This window comes from Poromitra crassiceps (assembly GCF_964638095.1).
Source record: "Poromitra crassiceps genome assembly, chromosome: 6".
Lineage (NCBI taxonomy): Eukaryota > Metazoa > Chordata > Actinopteri > Beryciformes > Melamphaidae > Poromitra > Poromitra crassiceps.
This window is the reverse complement of record NC_139627.1, coordinates 27,827,604-27,847,955: the sequence shown is the minus strand read 5'-3', so window position 1 is coordinate 27,847,955 and position 20,352 is coordinate 27,827,604. Positions and strand designations below refer to the sequence as shown.

The 20,352-nt window shown below is 47.7% G+C and overlaps 1 protein-coding gene across 3 annotated transcripts in view; it reads right to left on the bottom strand.

The window, feature by feature from the left end:
- Positions 1-845: 845 nt before the first annotated feature.
- Positions 846-20,352, bottom strand: part of ankrd50l (ankyrin repeat domain 50-like) — a 20,368-nt gene continuing 861 nt past the window's right edge. Inside the window, exons 1-5 of one of the 3 annotated variants that reach the window (XM_083638717.1) lie at positions 15,202-15,272; positions 14,308-15,039; positions 8,113-8,351; positions 3,086-6,689; positions 846-2,716 (exon numbers count right to left, since the gene is read on the bottom strand). In XM_083638717.1, coding sequence (XP_083494843.1) covers positions 3,097-6,689; positions 8,113-8,351; positions 14,308-14,756 — 4,281 coding nt within the window. In that variant the 5' untranslated portion in view covers positions 14,757-15,039; positions 15,202-15,272 and the 3' untranslated portion in view covers positions 846-2,716; positions 3,086-3,096. Of the gene's footprint in view, positions 2,717-3,085; positions 6,690-8,112; positions 8,352-14,307; positions 15,126-15,201; positions 15,273-20,352 lie in introns of those variants that run through there. The other 2 variants (XM_083638716.1, XM_083638718.1) reach the window with 2 other exon arrangements.

Sequence of the window (20,352 nt, the reverse complement as noted above, 5' to 3'; positions counted from 1 at the left end):
GGGGGGGGGGTGTTGAAAGATGCTGCCAGAGTCTCCAGCTTGTGCTAATAAAGGCAGGAGCAGTGGAGCACAGATAGCCAGCTGCAGGGCCAGGAATAGAATGGTTTGACTTGTTCATACAGTATGTATACAAACAGTGCTGGCTTGCTGTCTGCCACCGTGGCAAATTACAACCATTATGCTGATTACAGCACTGCATACACTGTTGCCTTATGTAACCAAGACAACACAACACTTGTCAGAGCAAGGCGGTCCTTACAAGCAGGGCCGTAGCCGGGGGGGGGGGGGAAGTGTGGACGATTCCAAGGGCCCTTGACTGACAGGGCCCCCAAATGGCCAAAATTTTCCACCGCCGCCCTTTGGACGGCGGCATCCATGGGCCCGATGTGATATATTTTCATGGGGCCCGAAATCCCTGGCTATGGCCCTGCTTACAAGACATAGTGAAATGCTATATGACAATTTCATATCATGATTATAGTGACCAAAAAAGATCACCTTATCAGTATTATCGCCACCACTTTTTGGCCGATGACACAGGCAACGCAACAGTCTGCCTTCGTTGTCACAGACTGTTGCGTTGTGTTAATGTCTGCGTTGCATTAATGTCTTAATCCCAGGTGGTTGTGATTACTGAGTAGCAGGTCTTTTATTTCTCCGCAGAAAATAGACAAATGTACTAGTTTGTGTAGTTTTTAACTACAGTAGCGATACATTAACATTCACAAATCAGCAGCCAAGACTCTGAGTTAGACATTGATTATGGCACAGCTTGCCATTTTAATTAAAGAATGTAATTAAATATTAACCAGATGAAAAATGGTAACAACATACTAGGGAGGAATACTTGGGCAAGGCATGAGTTTTGAATCCACAGCAGCACTCCACTCCTCCCTATAGAGTCCCACTGTGAGTGAGCAGAGCTGATGCATACGTCTGGCTGTCCTTTATAGTTTGTCAAAACCCGGCACTGAAGACATGGTGGCTGACTCGGGGTCAGCCTTGGTTTTCTGCTGACTTTTTTGTTTGGATAGCAGCCCCCATAGGTTCATTCATGCTGACACTCTAAATGAATATCAAAAGGCTTTGATGAAGACCAAGGCCACTAAAGCGGGAAACATGCTTGTGCATCAGCCTCGACGTGGAGCCTTGCCGGCGCCAGCTAGTCCTATAGACGGTTTTCACCAGAGCGCAACCCCACAGCACTTCCTTTTTCTCAGCATTCGGCAAACTGCAGAAATATTCACTTGACATCGTTACTTTTGTTTTCGCCGCCCAGCTGTATCGACGGTTTTCACGGAATGGTCAGTCCTGCACTTGAATGTTTTTTTTTTCTTTCATGTCCATAGCAAACACTGCAACAGGAAGTGAGTGGGGGTTCAATTTAGAATGTTTTTGTTGTCAAGTTAAAACCGTCTATATACTCGAGTATATACTTGAGTAAATTGTGTGATTTCACTAGGATTTCAATGACTAGAAGTTAGCCCAAGGAGAGAATGTAGTGCATATACTTGGTAATAGCTTTCACTCTCCTATCTCTCCTTGGTGCATTCGGCGAGGGCTTTGACGCACAAGTATGTAAAGGTTTTAAAATAAAGCCCTCCAAACAAGGCCATTTACTACCGCTTCCAAAAAGAAAAAGAAAAAGAAAAAGAAATTCAAATTCAGAGCTGGTATGAAAACAATTTAAAGCACAGCACACGCCATTTTCAACAAGGACCTTAATTTTACATCATACAGACAGATCTTCACTATACAGCTACTTGCATCTTTCTTGCCAGTGGGTGCGGCACTCCATACATGTTCAACATATTGACTCTGGGCAGAATCAATTAGTGTGATGGGGAAGATGGGAAAATGTGTTATATATTTTAAAGTCTCCAGTTCAAGTAACGTTGAACATTGTGTCAGAGTGTAACGTTGTCTGCTTGCGAGAGCCCTTTTTGCAGAACGCTTTATGGCAGCTCCATGGCACAAAAAGCTTTTTGCAGAACGCTTTATGGCAGCTCCATGGCACAAAAAGCTGTTTTTGGACACTTGTGATGAAGTTAATTGATTATGGCTCCGTGACGCGGGGCAAGGGAGCAAGGCCAGCTGTCATGCCGTCTGGATAGCTGTTCTGAGGTCAGTAGGCGAAGGTGGGGGTGGTGGGGCTCATTTACAACAAATCGACTGTATATGTCTATGACAACACACATTTGTCTCAGCATGATATGTTGATATCATCAATATGTGTTGCTAATAAGATGGATGGGAAATGCTGAAGATGTGATTCTTTTTGTGAGTGTGACGTCACAGAGCAGATCCCAGGATCCCAACAGGGGATGTCTATTGCAACAATGGATTTCAGAAACAGAGATAGAGGTAGAGATAGAGAGAGTGCACAAGTCTCCATGTGTGCAACTAGACAGGTGAGTATTATGTGTCCAACAATAACTGCCCAACACACACACGCTCGCACACACACACACACAGACACACACACACACACACACACACACACACACACGCACACAGAGGAAAGTCTGGACTGTAAACAGCTTTGATGTCTTCCTGCTCCTTCTTCAGATCCTCAGACGGGGGGGAGGCAGGATGAGGGGTGTGTGGGTGGGGGTGCACATGGTGGAGAGAGACCCCTTACTCTTTCATCTGACCCCAGAAAGCCACTATCCACATTCTAAACTGCCTCTTGAACTGCAGAAATGTCCACCTCCACCTAAAACAAAGAATGCTGTTATTAAAATTCCAGGAATTCCTCTAAATGTATACCTCCAAAGACAATTGCTTGTTTATGGCTCTTGGCATGTAGCCCTCTAGAGAGGCAGCTGCCATGGTTTAATGCAGGCTGTATAAAGCCTCTTCACAGAAGTAACACTGATAGGCTATAATTGAATACTGAAGGGATCTACATCTACAATATACAATGCAATGATGATGTCAATAATTATGTTAAAATACATGACAATTGCTTGAAGATTTTTTCTCCTTCTCAGGAGACAATTGATCTTTGGACATATCTAAATACCCACAAACTAACAGAGAAAAAAAAAGTAGAGTGATAGCTACTGTAAATCCAGTCACTTACTTTAGCACCAGTCACAGGGGTGTTTCTCTCTTGTACAAGGCTGCACTGGTGGGGCCCTCAAACTGCAGCTTGATGGCCTGTTTCATATTGAGCTGGGGGTCTGTGGTTGTCATAGGTATGATGGGATCTTCTGTCAAGGCACTAGAAGGCAGGACTGGGAGAAAATTGTAGCAAGGAGGTGACAGAATGTTCTTCTGGGGTCCAGAATCCCAAGCCTCCCCTTGAGGTGGGCTTTGCAGCTGATAGGGGTATCCTAGAGGTGGGCTCTCTCTGTTTTTAGCAGCTCTCAAGGGACAATCTTGCCCTGGTGTTACCCCAAGTGAAGCCATCACAGAGTGCCATTTACCCCCTCCATACTGAGCTCTGTCTGCTTTGATAAGGTTTGAGTTTGGGGTCTTTAGTTTGTTGGGATAGTCAAAGTCAGAGGATAAACCTTTCGGAGGCAGTTCGCAGTTGTGCACCATGGCAGTAATTGTGCAAATGGTGGGGGGAGGGCTGCCCTTGTGCTGCCGCTGGCTGCTCCCATGGAGGCCCCCTGGTGGGGGAAGAGTGGAGGGACGGCTACGACTGCGGGGGAGTGAGTGCTGTTGGATCTGCTGGGTGAAGCTCAGGCTGTCAGCTGGCACTGTCTGCACGGTGGCCAAAGAGTGGCAAGTAGATGAGTTCTGAGAGCTCTGGGCGGAGTGGAATCGCTCAGCAGTGGAGCCAGGGGAGGATGCTGAAGAGGTGGAGGTGGCAGCTGCTCCTCCAGACAGAGGTGGCGCTGTGGTGCCAAATTCACCTCCATTACTCCTCGAGGAGGGGCTCTTCATGGTGGACCTGGTGGGTGAAAGAGGATTGGAGGAGGACAGCAGGCCTGGGTATGGCTTTGCTCCATAGCTCTCTAAGAGCCTGACTATAGTAAAGTGCCCACGTTTTCCAGCTACTTTGACGGGACTACGGCCATACTTGTCCGTGTGGTCCGGGTTTGCACCTCTCTCCAGAAGGATAGCGACAATGCTAACGTGTCCCTCCTGGGCAGCGATGCTCAAAGCTGTTGCCCTATGTTGGCGGCAGGCTAGGTCTACATTGATACCCTTCGCCTCTAGGAGAAGCTGCCCCACTTCAACATGTCCTCTCCATGCAGCTGAGTGCAATGGTGGCCTCCCTTCTGTATCCTGTGCATTAGGGTCGGCTCCATTACTTATAAGTAGCCCCATCATCCCTATATTTCCCTGCCAGGAGGCCACATGAAGTGCTGTACGCCCCTCAGAGTCCCGGGACTCCAGGGGCACCCCACCTTTCTCCATGAGGAGAGCAGCCATTTTTAGGTGACCCTCCAGGACCAGGAGGTAGAGCAGAGGCCTTCCCTCTGCGTCCCGGACATCAGTGTCTGTCCCTCGCCTCATAAGCAGCTCTGCCACCTCAGCATGGCCCTCCAGGAGGGCAGCACTGAGGGCAGAATGTCCATCATAGGCCCTGTGGTCGATGGGAGAACGTCTGTCCAACAGGAGCCTGGCTGTGCTGCAGTGACCTTCCTGGGCAGCCAATATAAGGGGAGTGCGGCCTTCAATGTCCATCTCTCCTACCCTCGCCATGCTACTCTGCTCCGTCAAGGCAGCACACACAGGCCGATGACCCTCACAGGCAGCAGCGTGCAAAGGTGTCCAGCCTAGGTCGTCCTTGTGGTTTTCATCCAGGCCTCGGTCCAGCAGAGCACGGACCACCTCCACACTGCCTCTTGCTGCTGCCAGGCTGAGTGCTGTTCTCCCCTCACCGTCGATGGCATCCACAGCTGCTCCCCAGAAGAGCACGCGCCCCACTGTCCTCATGTGACCCATCGCTGCAGCAGCCAGCAGTGGAGTAACAGCGGCTGCAGCAGGGGCGTTGGGATCAGGACCAGCAGTTTCATCTACATCAGCACCAGCTTCTAACAGCAGCTCCACTATGTCCTCGTGGCCCTCATAGGCTGCAAGAAGCAGTGGTGTCATCCCATCACGGTCCCGGTGTCCTGGATCTGCTCCCCGCTCCAGTAACAGACTGACTACGTCGCCATAACCTTTCACCCCTGCCACTGTAGGTACACAGAGGGTGGCCACTGACAAAGCAGTGCGCCCATCTCCGTCGGCTAGATCGACCTCTGCATCGTGGTCCAGCAAGATTTCCACAGCCTCGCGATGTCCCATGTAGGCAGCAGCAATAAGCGGTGTGCGTCCCTCACGGTCAGCCTTGTCTACTTTTGCCCCATAGTCCAATAGGGTCAGGAGGATCTGATCATGCCCCCCCCAGGCTGCAGCTCTAAGAGCAGTCCGTCCATCACCATCACATCCATCCACATCCGCCCCTGCATCCAGCAGAAGTCGCACTGCCTCGTTGTGCCCTCCCCATGCTGCAGAGCGCAATGCCGTCCAGCCTTCACTGTCTACGTGCTCCACCATTCTCACTGCCATTTCTGGTTCCTGGCTCTTAGCCCAGTCCAGGAGCACCGACAGCACCTTGACATAACCCTGTCTGGAAGCCAAGGTCAGTGGGGTCTGACCCTGATGGTCGCTAATCAGTGGATCAGCTCCTCGCGTCAGGAGAAGGTTGGCTACATCTGTGGCGCCAACATGGGCGGCACTGGCTAGCAAGGTCCGTCCATCTGTTGATTCAATTCGATTAACACAAACCCCACTGTCCAGCAGCATCTTCACAGACTCCTGCCTCTCTAACGTCCGTTGTACAATGGTGCCGCCTTCGCCTATACAATGCACTCCCAGATTTGGGCCTACATCTGGGGAGCAAGTTGGAGGAAACAGCCCACTCCTAATTAAGAGTTGAAGGACTTCCTGACTGATCAGAACAGGAGGCTGATTTAAGGTGGGAGGCTGGACACCAGGAACACGACTTGGCACCCTAGGGCTAAAGATAGGCGTGAGAGTGGGTACACCTGTCCAGAGCATCCACAATGCCAATAATGAAGGGCTGTCCTTGTGCAGACCAGTGCAGACTAGATGGTTGCCTAGCTGGCAGGTTTTCTCTGTGTCTAAGTGGGGGCCGTGCAGTGTTAGAGCCATGGCGAGCATGACGTGACCCTCTGCTATGCTACAGAGGTATTTCTGCGTACAGTACTTGACATCCATCAGCCACTCCGCAAAGCTCGCGTGAAAAAGTAGCTTGCTGCCCCCGGGGCCATCAATGAGGAGAGGGGAGAGGGTCTGGAGCTTGCTCTGGAAGTCCTGGAAGCTCATGGAGGTGTCCTGGGTCCACACTGCTGTGAACAGCTGCTGGGGTGTGAGGGGCTTTGGGGTGGCCAAGAGGGTGTTGAGGAGAGGCCTGACATGGACAAAGAGCCCCCGGGGGAAGAGTCTCTGGCACAGCCATAGGTAGAGGCCATTAAGCGTCCCGGGGATGTCTCGGATCTCCCGTAGGCCCACCAGGGCGGCGCCCACGCCATCCAGCACACGCTCGAGGAAAAGAAAGCAGCCGCCACTCTTGATGTGCAGCAGGTTGAGCATGTCAGCCGTCTCAGGGGTGAGCTGACGACGGAGCGCCCCCTCCTGGTCCAGCCGGCGGAGGATGTATTGCTGCACGTCGCGGACTGGGAGAGGCTTCCGCAGGTCATCCAGACACAGCTTACGAAAACCTACCCACAGAGAAAAGGAGGGGGATTATAAAGTACAGATCATAGTTTCACATGAATATAGTACTTACATAGAGTCTATATCATGTTACATAGAGTCTATATACTGTATATCATGTTACATAGAGTCTATATCATGTGTCATGCAATTCCCAACCGCATTTGACACTGTAACTGTAACAGACAGTATCAGGAGCAATGTGTTGTGAGGTGCAACATGCAAATACATTTCTCTGCACAATGGAAGTGTTCAGATGTCACCCACACTGTGATCATGAGAATGTGGGGGTTCATGCGTTTGAAGCTAATTGTAGTTTTATGTGGGCAGCTTTTCGGTCAGCTGATGGACAAATTAAATTGAATCTCATAATCTTTTGTTTTTGCTACTGGCTGATTAATAATTGGATTGACACTTTCAATGCATGATGTTTACATACCAGATAAGTTGTCAGATCTTCTTGCCTAGAGGAAAATGTGATTTTTGTCACACTTTGCTTTAAGAAAAGAATACTTTAAGAATTTATTTTGAGCGTGCTGTGAGACATCATGAGTGTATTTTGCAAGTGTCTAGGTGTCTTTAGAATCACATTAGAAAAAGACATGCTTTCTAAAGCAATTGACTTTGTATCAATACATTAAGAATGTGGTACAGTGCGACTGCACGGCGAGTGCACTCGCCATGTGTAATGTTTTGACTATATTCATTATAATGCTGTACAATCCCTAATTAGCAACACTTCAAGTGTTTCTCTCCATCACTGCTCAGGAAATAATGCTCCCCATATGCCACTATCAAGAGACATTTTTAAGCTCATTCAAGAAGGGAAATATGCTTAATATATATATGTATATATGTATATATACATATATATATGTATATACTGTATATAAATATGCTTAAAGGCACTGGGCCTTTTTTATCATGTTATGGTTGATTATAAAGTCATAAATACAAATGATTGTGAATGTGGGCATTCCACAAGTAAACCAGGCAAAGAATGCTTTCAAACTAAAGTAACAAAAGGGGAGAGGTTCTGGATGAAAAATGTGTGATTAGTTACAGTTACTAGTTACCTCTCTCAAAAGATAATTAGTTAGATTTAATACTGCAAAAAGTAATGGAATTACACTAGTGCATTACTTTGTAACTAATTACGCTACCTCTAACACTGAAAGTAAGTAGCCTAAATAGACCATTTTCACAGCAGCCGTTTTGTGTCTCAAGTCAGTGCTGGGGCCCTCATTAATGTTATTATTGTTACACCTGTGTTTACACAGCCTTGAGACACAAAATGGCTGAAAAGGCTCTATTAAACATTTTCAACACACTTACTCGTCATGATTGCTGAAAAAAGGAAATTAAGGCCAAGGTTGAAAAGAATCAGAATGATCCTCAAATTACAGGAGGATGTATTTGTCTTCATACCTGAGAACATCTTGCACACAGCTCTGTTGTGGCGTCGGACTGAGCAGAGCAGCAGCAGCCAGCTGGGCAGCAGGTGCTGATGGTTGGCCAGGAGTTGTGCGATGGAGCTGCTCTTCCCTGGAGCTCCAGCACCAGCACCTCCCTCTCCTGCCCCATGGCCCGAGTCCACAGAGTCCACCACCAGCATCACAGTGTGGACTGGAGGAGGAGAGAGCTCCAACAGGGGATCTAACACTGCCCTGGGGATGAGACGGGGATGAGACAGACAGAGACAGAGAGAGAGAGAGAGAGAGAGAGAGAGAGAGAGAGAGAGAGAGAGAGGGAGGGAGGGGGGGGGGAAGATAACATCAAATAGGGCAAATTATACTGAACAAAAATATAGAAATTCAACACTTTGGTTTTTGCTCCTACTTTTCATGAGTTGAAATAAAAGATCTCATGCTTTTTCCATGCACACAAAAGCTGCCAAATCTTCTTGATACATTTCTTTAAATCCATGTTACTGAGACATGTATTGGCACTGAACTATGGATCTCACATGACAGGCTACAGATATGCATTTTTAAGACCGGTCAGTATCTGCTGATAAAAATGTTGACTGGAATGTTGTCCCTATTGCATCATACACATAAAAAACACAGCAGATCAAATTTCTGCTTGTAGTCTTTAAATCACTCAATTGCTGTCTTGTATGGCTAATTATTTTAACATGAAACAAACTTGACACTTGAGTAAAAAGGTTCCTCATTTAAAGAGCATTATGTGCCCTCCCAACCCCTCCAGCCTGGGCTGTAGGAGCCCCTCCCACCTCCTCCAGCCTGGGCTGTAGGAGCCCCTCCCACCCCCTCCAGACTGGGCTGTAGAAGCCCCTCCCATCTCCTCCAGCCTGGGCTGTAGAAGCCCCTCCCACCTCCTCCAGCCTGGGCTGTAGGAGCCCCTCCCACCCCCTCCAGCCTGGGCTGTAGAAGCCCCTCCCACCCCCTCCAGCCTGGGCTGTAGAAGCCCCTCCCACCTCCTCCAGCCTGGGCTGTAGGAGCCCCTCCCACCCCCTCCAGCCTGGGCTGTAGAAGCCCCTCCCACCCCCTCCAGCCTGGGCTGTAGGAGACCCTCCCATCTCCTCCAGCCTGGGCTGTAGGAGCCCCTCCCACCTCCTCCAGCCTGGGCTGTAGAAGCCCCTCCCACCTCCTCCAGCCTGGGCTGTAGAAGCCCCTCCCACCTCCTCCAGTCTGGGCTGTAGAAGCCCCTCCCACCCCCTCCAGCCTGGGCTGTAGGAGCCCCTCCCATCTCCTCCAGCCTGGGCTGTAGAAGCCCCTCCCACCTCCTCCAGCCTGGGCTGTAGGAGCCCCTCCCACCCCCTCCAGCCTGGGCTGTAGGAGCCCCTCCCACCTCCTCCAGCCTGGGCTGTAGGAGCCCCTCCCACCCCCTCCAGCCTGGGCTGTAGGAGCCCCTCCCATCTCCTCCAGCCTGGGCTGTAGGAGCCCACGCTGCTGTGATCTGCAGATGACTCAGGTTGATGGATTTCCTGCTCCACCCTGGGCACATGCGCACGCACGCACACACACACACACACACACACACACACACACACACACACACACACACACACACACACACACACACACACACACACACACACACACACACACACACGAGTGGATACTTGTACACAGAAGAACACACCTCACACACACACACAAACCCTTCTTGCATCCTTTTGAACACCTTCCACTCCCAATCCCTAAAACGCTAAACACTACATACCTTAACCCTAAACACTAATTACACTTCTAATCTTAACTCTAACCCCATGTCCTACCCCAAAACTAATTGAACCCTTATCCTACCCTAAACATAATCCTAGCCTTAAACCTAAACTCAAACTCAAATCCAAATCCAAACACTAAACTAAGTTGAACCCTTACCTAAACATAATCCTAATTAACTCTAGAGCTGCCACGATTAATCGAGTAGTCGATCAACAGAAAATTAATCGACAACTATTTTGATAATCGATTAAAGTAGAGTAAAAAGTAGAGTAAAATGTTAAGAGAAAAGGTCAAAATTATTTGATTCCAGCTTCTTAAATGTGAATATTTTCTGGTTTCTTTAGTCCTGAATGACAGTAAACTGATATTATCTTTAAGTTGTGGACAAAACAAGACATTTGAGGGTGTCGTCTTGGGCTTTGGGAAACACTGATCATCATTTGCTACCATTTTCTGACATTTTATAGACCAAACAACAATTGATTAATGTAGAAAATAATCGACAGATTAATCGATTATGAAAATAATCGTTAGTTGCAGCCCTAATTAACTCTAACCTTAATTCTTTTATACTAAATCATGATCAAGATCTAACCATTTGGAGAAGTGAGGTCTGCCAGAAATGTCCTCATTCTGAAGGTCTAAAACTCAATCTCTCACATTGAGGCTGTTTACATGTCCTCAGGAGTCAGGAGACATTGAAGGACCACCTACTCAATGGACACCCTCTGCATGTCACCATGCGTCAAAACGTTCTCACATCACACTGTGTTGTCTGCTCTAGCTGCTCCTCTGACCAGCACAAGGCTCCAGCTGTGCTAATGGGCATCAATCTTACCTACCAAAAGGGGTGACTCACAGAGCCTCTTACAAATTTGTCTAAGGTCTGCTTGCTGGGACTCCGGCGCGGTATTGTGCTGTGGGTGTAAGGTATTGGTAGGTGGCGCTATGCTGAATTGCATGAAATTCTGCACTGAACTCTGTCAGGTCCCCCTAAGCGCACTCCCAGAGTTTGACGTCGCTCCAACAAATGGTTCTCGAGATAAACAACTTTTTGTGTCGCCAGTAGGCGGCGCTATGCTGAATCTGTGTGTGTGGGGTGGGGCGAGGGGGTGTCTGTGTGTGTGGGGGGATGGCGTGGTATCGGTTGGCCCAGCTGACGTCACGTCACTTTACGTGACACAAAACGTGACAGACACCGCTACCTGCTACCCACCCAGTCCACCTAGGCAATTTAATTATAGGATTGTTACTGATTAGGGATTGGTCCATCATTTACGTGGGACTACAGTACATGTTATTATTGGTCCATTCATTCACCTGGTTAGAGAGATACTTGGCCAGACTGAGATATTGAGTGTCAGTCAGTCAGTCAGTGTATTTCACACCAACATATTTTCTGAACAGAAATTAACATTTTGAGGTTGTGGTGGGAAAAATACATGATTGAATGAACATGTCTAAAAAGGCTGTGGATGGATGGACCATCTCATTTCTCACACTGAACACAGTACAGTGGCCTTGACCTTCATGATAAAGCACTTAGTGCATTTTTAAGAGCTGATTTAAAAGTTGTCCTGGGCAAATTACATCTAGGTTACAGGCTTATCACACTTCTGTGTACCTTAGTCATTTGATAAAAGGGACACTCCCTTCCTGGGCACACACACAGGAACGCTAATGTACCTTTGATTGCTTATGGTTTTCTGCTCCATCCAGTCCTTGTGGTCCTGGCTGTGAGACTGTGGATGACCTTTGACCCCTGACTAGGGATGGGTTCATGACATGTTAGTGAAGGGGCATGTGGATGCCGGTTTCAGAGCAGCGGGGGGGAGGGCCGATATTTCGCTCAACAGCTCGGACATGGCACTTAAATGAGGCACCCAAATCTGTGTTGCAATTCTGTACCGGTTGTCAGAATCAGAATGGTTATAAAGGGACCGGTACCATAGTGGTACACGATTTCAGACGGAAGCCCGGAAGCCCGTCTTTATTGTCACACGAACACTACAACACATGCGCATGCAGCCACAACACACACTCATGCTGACGGTGGCGGGTGAAATATGTCCTCTGCATTTGACCCATCCAGGCTTGTCCTTTTCCTCCAAGGGGCAGGCCAGGAGCAGTGGTCGCTTTTTCTTTCCAGTGCCCGGGGACCAACTTCAGATGTTGTCGTCAGTGGTCGGATGACGATCTTCTGCATGTTTTTTAGTGGGGGGTTATGTACGGAGGAAGCCCCTGGGGGGTACGGGGAGAACATGCAAACTCCACACAGAAAGGCCCTTTCAACGAGATAGCCCACCTGGGCAGTAGGCACTGAAGATATGGGGGGTCACAACTCCAGCGCCCACAGCGTCCCAGGCGAGAAACGAACTCAGGACCTTCTAGCTGTGAGGCGACAGCGATACCGACTGCGCCACCGTAGTGGTAGCGGGTTTCGGTACCCAATCCTACCCCTGACTGTAACAGGACATGGTGTGGAGAAGCGGAGGGGGGAGTTTCGCTTGGTCGCATTGAGGCCAATGCGGAAGTACCAAAAACTGCAGTTCCTCGAATGGCCACTTGAGGGTGGCTCTAAAAGAGAGTTATTCACCATTCACCCCCATGTTAAAATGCCCGACTTGACAGCAGAAATAAACATGTTTACGGCCTGGTTCAAAAAACAGTTTTACTCTCTATAGATCATTTCACCTTTCATCACAACTGTACTGTACAGATGATTTTTTTATATAACTCACCGGTTTAGAGTCAAATAGATGATAAAGCAGAACGTGATTGACAGGTCACCTGTCTAGTGATCGCGCAGCTTGCCGATCATGGACCAATAGCAGGCGGCGCTGCGGCTCTGGAGAAAAACCCTCTCCTCCAAATATGGCTACGAATATGTCACCACTGGCTCCAAAAAAACAAAGATGGCAGTGGCCAAAGTCCACAAACCAATCGGTGACGTCACACTCAAGTCACTACTCTATTTTTTTTACAGCCTATGGTTACAACCAACCCTCCCAAGAATCAGAATGTGTTGAAAAGCTGCCTCTCTAAGCAGAGTTCAGCAGGGAGGACCAGTTAGATGACTACAGAGAAGTGTCCCCTTCTATTTCCTACACTGGAAGAGCATTTGAATGGCTGTACACCGGCGCAGAGAAGCGCTTGTAAAATGGTTTTCATGAGGAGTCCTCCACTGGCCGTTGGTGCTGCCTGACTGTGTCTGTTACAGTGTAAAACACAGTTAATGACTTGCTGACTACAGCAAAGCTATCAGCTGTTTCCAGGCAAAGGCCCCATGTATGCACTTTCACTGCCAATTCAAGCCTGTGTTTCATGTGTTTGTCGACGGCTGTTCACACAGTAGTGCTTTGCCTGCAGCCACTTTCTCTCAGCGCAGCTCAAAACACACAGCTCCGAGCTGTGGGCCAGCCAGAGGGGAATGTGGAATCTAGCTCTGTACTTCACACCAGAGAAGAGCAAACAGAAGAAGAGTGTGCTAGGGGCTTCCACTCATCACAGTGTCAACAGAGTGCTTTTCGTGAGAAGGGGTGACCTCGCTGAACGGCACTGAGACGGTCACCGGGATGCTGGTAGCATTTTTCACCTCTTTGTTCTTTCCTTCTCTCTAAAGAGGACATTGTGTGGTAAATAGTGCAGCAGCAGTCATTCACACTGGAGGCCCATTGTAAGTGCAATGAATGGGCTGCATTATGAGTTCATAAATACATAAATATAAGACAAGGAAGAAGGACAATTGCTTTCTTTTTCCTGCGACTGTCTTGGGCGTCTGGTGTGAATTATGGCAACATGACTTCAACCACTACCGGGCTTGTAGAGTAGAGCAGTCTAAGCTCAATCTTTACGTCAATTGAGAGTGCACACCTGTCCGTCAGACAGTCAGCTGTAGTTTGAAATGGTACCTGTACATACTCAGCTTGGGTGCCAGCTTATAGCTTAGCTTGCATGGCTCTTTTTACCATCAGGCAACTTTCGTTCCTTTCCTTTTCAGACAGCCGTCCTTGACATTTCTAAATCTGTGTCAATCAAGAGTGAGTTGCTTTTACAGACACACCTCATTCCTCCCACACTAAAGATACAGACAAGACAACCACTCTGCAAAACAACTCACTTTGGGAGGAGTTTTGTGCCCTCAGCAATAACTGCCTTAAATAGCCTGGGCAAATAGCAACAGACTAGCATGTGTTGTGATGTCTTTCCTGTTGCCTATACCCTGTCTCTGTGTGTTACTGTGTATACTTGTCCTAAATGTTTGATGTACAGACTGTGAAAAGAAATGTCCTCTATAGAGGACAATGAACTATGAACCTGAATCTAAAGCATTGTGGCTATTGGCTAACATGGTGCAATGAAGTCCTAGGTTGGATGATTTAAAAAAAGGTGCTACGGCAGTGAATAGAAGATGTAGCCTAGTTCAAACCTTTTGAAAGTGTCATCAGGGTTCTTTTGGCAGTGGAGAGGCTCCAGAGCAGAGGCCACCAAGGGGGTCTCTAGGATCTCCTTGTACCCAGGAGAGAGGAGAGGTGAGGTCCTTAGCTGTTCCACCAGGCCCAGAACAAACCTCCACAGATCCAAGCTTCTCTGGTCCTCTCTCTGGCAGAAGTGGAACGCCAGGCAGCGTGGGGCCAGCCCGACTGCAAGCCCTGCCTCAGACGTTGGACACACTACCTCCGTGCATAAGGCGGTCTTCCCAGCACCAGGGCCCCCCAGCAGCAGAAGCCCGGGAGGCCGGCCCGGCGCTGAGCGAGCGTCCAGGCAGTGCCGCAGCTTGTCCAGGGCCCATTCCCGACAGTAGAAGCGCCGGCCCTGGAGCAAGCCGGAGCTGCTACCCAATCCAACGCTACTCATTTGGCCCTGGGGATCGGACATCCAGGGAACAGCACACCACTGCTTTGAGCTTCACGTCCCATGCTCTGTTCACTCCCTCATTTGAAGGTAAAGGTGAAAGGTTGAGGAGAGTAGGGGTCAGAGGAAGGTTAAGTCCACTAGAAGTTCACACAGTTCTTCATTTTCCGCCCTCAGGTGCTTCCAATCACTCAGGGCTTCTCCACCATCTTGATGTTGTCCTCAGGTTAGAAACAGCAAAATGAAGAGAAGGATAGGCGATTAGCCCCGTTCATCATCACGCCTCTGCTGAGATTCTGCCAGCGTTCTGTCAGAAATCAGAGAAGGAGAGAGGAGGAAACGAAGGAATGAGTCAGAGTCTGAGAGAAACTGGCAATTTTCTCACAGATATAATAACCGTCTTGCATCTCTCCCCTCCATATAGGCTCCCCAGGTCTTCCAATTATCACTGCTGTTGGCTCCCCCTCACCGTTTCTGGCCCATTTCTTTGAAAAGTTTCTTTCCTCAAGCCGAGCTGCTGTGTGCTGCTGTGTGCTGTGCAGCTTTGGATGGAATTCCCTTGTCTTTCACACGCCCTCTCGCTCGTTCGTTCGTTCCCTCCCTCCCTCCCTCCCTCCCTCCCTCCCTCTCTCTCTCTCTCTCTCTGCTGATCTCCGGTTTTTCTCGCTCCCCCCCCCCTCTCCTCCCCTAGTGTTTCAAAGCGTGTCAGGACTTGCGCTGAAGAGCAGAGCAGCATTTAAACAGAGACGAAGAGTTCTTTTGAGGTCAAAGTTCAATCACAGGGCCATGCTATAGCTATTTGAAAGGTAGGTGTTCCAAGTACAGTAGGGAAGCACCAATAGTCAAGAAAGTACCAAGTGAAAAGAGCATTTTGTATCAGTTTCCCAGGACTTCAATCCTAATACCATCCTAGAGCCACATGTAAAGGCGGCACTAAAACAGTGTGATTTTTATGGGTGTGTTCACACCAAGCATGGAGCAGTTTTTATATGAAGCGTTTCCTTCTTTAGTTTGGTTCATTTGGGCAGGTGAGAACAATGACATTCAAGCTCACCAGGCACAAAATAACCACACCATGATAATGCAGGTCTCATTCCTCATCGAAGAGAACTGCAACATAATCCAAATCAACTATAGGAAACGAAACGATACTTCAAAACAAATAGAAAAATGTTAAATAATCCCTCCTGCCCCACCCACAGAGAGAGCGTGACATGACGTCATCAATCATTGGTTTTTGGACTCCTGTTTTGAGGCCTAGTGTGGCCATCGCCATCTTGGGGTCCTTGCGCAGCTCGCGCGAGACGGCACGAGACCAGGGGTTTCCCAGAGCCTCAGCTCCACCTGCTATTGGCCTGTGATCGGCAAGCCGATCACTGGACAGGCAACCCGTCAATCATTCCCAAAACGATGTCTTCTTTCTATCTTGTGAATATTGACATGACCGCTACTGTACGTTACACTAAGACAAATTCCTCATGTAATATTTACATATTGTGGCAATAAAAGTGATTCTGCTTTAATGAGTTTAACCCCCCTAGCCCCCCCTTCCTGTTATGAAAGGTGAAATTAGCTTTATAGACCCAAACTGTTTTTTGAACCAGGCTGTAATCCTGTTATAAAGTCGGACATTTTAACATGGGGGTGAACTGGGAACGACTCCAGCATCAAGTGGCCATTTGAGGAACTACAGCTTTCAGTATCACTTCCGCGGCTTCCTCTGCCACCCTGAGCTCGCTGCCTGGTTCAAACCAAAGAAAACAAACTATAGGTGTGATTACACCCTAAGAAATCGTCAGTACCCCCCCCCCCCCCCCGGCCGCAATATAAGAGCCGTGTGTGGTGCACATTGCATAAATGTCTGGCGCGCCGTGAGGAAAAGCCAGCAACACATTTACAAACCTGTGCTGAAGCATAATTATCTACTGCTACTTATTCACTCTTACAGACCAACGGCGTAGCTACAGGTGTGCCTGGGTGTGCCAGTGCCACCCACACAGGCAGCTGGCACACCCTAAAAAAAGGGGGGGAAATAAAGTTTTTTGTTTGTTTGTCTGCTAAATATATCAGCTGTGTCATGCACAGTCTGTCATGCGTAAGTGTCCGACTGTCCGCTGACCTATGACTCTGTGACCCAGAGCATCATGGGAAACTAGCTAAGCTGTCTAGTAAAGTAAACAACTGCAGCGCCAAATCAAGAAGACATGAAACAGAGCACGCTTTTAAGCTTTTTCAACAAAGGCAAGAAACGTCGCATTGACGAGGAAGAAGATGCCCTCCCCCTCAACAAGTGCGGCTTGTAGTGCACCCGTTCCCGCACCTGTATTGGTGGTGGACAGTGGAGAGACAGACGATGATGAAGATGATGCAGCCGAAACAATGACGTTAACAGCGGGGGACGCAGCCAAAAACACACCGGTGGTTTGTGCAGCAGCAGAGCCAGAGAGGACACTAACGCTACAGATCTCTCTGCAGTAGACAAACCTGCATGCCAACCAAACTTGCGTTCTTTCCCGACTAGAACACTCTTTGGAAAAAGTAGGTGTTTTTCAGCTAAATGGTACAACAGATACAGTTGGCTAGAGTTGGTCCTATCCTATCTTAATATTCCTTTAAATCTGGCTTGAAAAGGCCCTTTTTTTTGGGGTGGCGGTGCACACTCTGTCTTTCTGTGGCACTCCCAATGTGCCAAGTTTGGCTACGCCAGTGTTACAGTCAGACACAATTCTGCAGTTAAAAAGCCACACCTTTAGAAGTATTACAGTATTATACATTCTAATAATAGCAATATTAAATCGTATAACCGGCATAATAGCCTACAACAACCATCACTACTCCGTTACTCCACTGCTGCTGCCGCGCCAACACACCCCCAACCCCCACGCCAACAACGATGACATCGTCCATTGTCGATTTTTAGCCTTGACATCGTGATTCAAGTTGGCAGACATTGTCCAACCCTACAGTAGCACACTCTAGAATCAATTTCAACACTACAGGAAGAACCCAAATATGCTCTGGACAACAACAGCTAATGAGGTTTTATACAAACATGTTGCCGTTATTATTGGGAGTGGGTGTATTAGGGTCACTGGCCTTAGGTGGGTGGATTTTTCAGTCATACAGGGACAGAAAAAGTATAAGCTAGAAAAACTACACAACACAATCTATGCACTTGGCAACAAGTACAAAGTATAATCTCTTAAATATCAAACACACTGATAGGGACTGCCTTGGCGCATTTCTGAACATTTACCAGGCTTGGTATTAACTAAGATACATCACAATGGCTGTTATGGATAGCAAAGCATTGACTTGCAGTTATAGAGACACTGCGGAGCACCTCATCATTCAGAAACCACGCCCAAAACGGGGGGAAACAAAAACTCCCCCCCCCCAATCCTGGCATTCTCCTATGTCACGTGTTGCACACAAAGATCATATATTATACGGAAGAGGAACACTCCAACTTACTTCCTTGACAGCTAGATCCACATTTTTCTTCTCGCCAATTCTCAATGGCTTTGTTTTGCTCGGGAGTACAAAAAAACTTAAACTTGAATTAATAAAGTTTTTTTTTAACATTTGTTGTCTGCGCAGCCCACCACAAAACAGCTTTTAGCTATGTTTAATTCAAGGAAAATTACGCTGGTGTATGGAAGTGAATGGAGAGCTTTCCCCCGTGATGGGCGTGGGCTATTTCATGCAGTGTCTTTATGAGACAATCTCTCTAACTATGTCACAAACGTATTTACTCTGTCACCATGGAAGACCTCACATCCTTCTGTGTGTGAAAAAGGCTACCAATCAAACTGCCTTGCTCTGATTTCTGGTAAAATGATTTGATTGAATCAGGATTGGGATTGGGTCATACAGAATCATCTATTGAAATAAAAAAAGTTATATAAGTCATAGTGCCGCCCTCAGATGGAAACATCGTATCTTCAAATTTGGCAATATGTGTCATATTACTGGTTATTAATGTTATTATACTACACTATGTTAAAATTTTAATGTCTTTTCTTCCTTGTGATTTTTTTTTTTTTGCCTTTTTGGAGAAACAAAGTTTCCGCCTGACAGTGCCGATAGTATCCTCAGTTAAAGTGTTCTGTACTTCCAGAATTCCAGTCTAAATATCATCACATGGTTAGAATTAAGCCAATGTGATAAAACCATACCCTGCTGCTCGTGTAGACTGGAACACAGCAGAATCCACGCCTCTCAGCTAGCTCACTTCAAAGTCGCTGACAAAAGCACTTTATAGGTTCAATTAATGGCAAAAGGAAAAGCTGAATGCGCATGGAACATTTTTATAAAAGCAAGTCTTGAAAATGGCAAGCCACACAAGATGCTTTGGACCGCATAAGGGGATTCATGTAGGCATGCAGGCCTGACACTAAACCACTTCAGAGGCCACAGAACAAAATCTAAGAGGAATCCAGAAAAGCAATTTCACTGGCTTCTGTGACAAAGTTTGCATGGTAATAAGATAAATAAAACATAGTTCAATTAAGCTATATTGGTTGATCAAACCTGTGGGTTTATGGCCATGTCTGTGAACCTGAGGGAAAGCTCACTGCTGTGTTGCTGACATGGTATTGTGCATCATGGTAGGCTAGTGATATGAAATGTGAGTTGACGTGACCGGCTGGTTTACCAGGCTAGGCTAATGATAGTTTGCAGAAACCTTAGAAGAACTGAGAACCAGCAGACAACTTTCTCATTGTTGCCCATGCATTTTTCCACATTCACAATGTGTAGGCTATAGCATAATGTGGTTTGCCTCCCAGCCCCAGACATGCCCACCCAAATTAGACTATCAGACCATCAATATTTTAAATGGTTTAATGTCTCACTATTAAAAGATAGCTGTGATAGTGATTTCTATATTTCAAGGATGCCCCCCTGCCCCCCCCCCCCCCTCCCCTCTTCTTTCTTTTTTTTTGGGGGGGGGGGGGGGGGGGGGGTATTATTTGGGGTAAAATCCAGATATGGTCCCAGAGTCCACGAAAAACATATTCTACACTGTCAGTTGACAATCAGCATTAACAGGAAAATGTGAAGATGTGTCGTTAGCTGGGCATGGATGACAGTAAGAAGAGAAGTGGCACCAGGCAGGCAGTAAGGTTGTCTACATTCTTGTCATTACTCCTGGTCTTTACATAACCCCTCTAAACCTGGTGTCAACCACACACTTTCCTGTTCAAATGGACTCTGATGCAGAAAGTAGTTACTGGTAACCACAAGCAAACTGCTGTTTTCACCAGCTAATGCAGATGGAAACAATGCCATTGCAATAAGGTTGAAGGTATACCCAGCCTCAGCATTGAACTAATGCAAAGCCCAAGTCATGTGTGTTTCTATCAGTGGTTATTATTGGCCTAACATGATGATGACTGACTGGAGATGTTTACCCACCGTCTGATTTACCACTACAACACTGCATGATTCACTTTTCTACACCTCCACCGTCGACTCCATGTCTGGTAAGCTGCTGCTGCTGCCTGCAAGGACATCTCCAGACTGCAGTGCATCCTCCGCCGTGCTGAAAAGGTGGTCACCCGTCCCGCAGCCTGCCATCCATTTGAGGACCTACACACTGCCAGGATGCTAAAGCGGT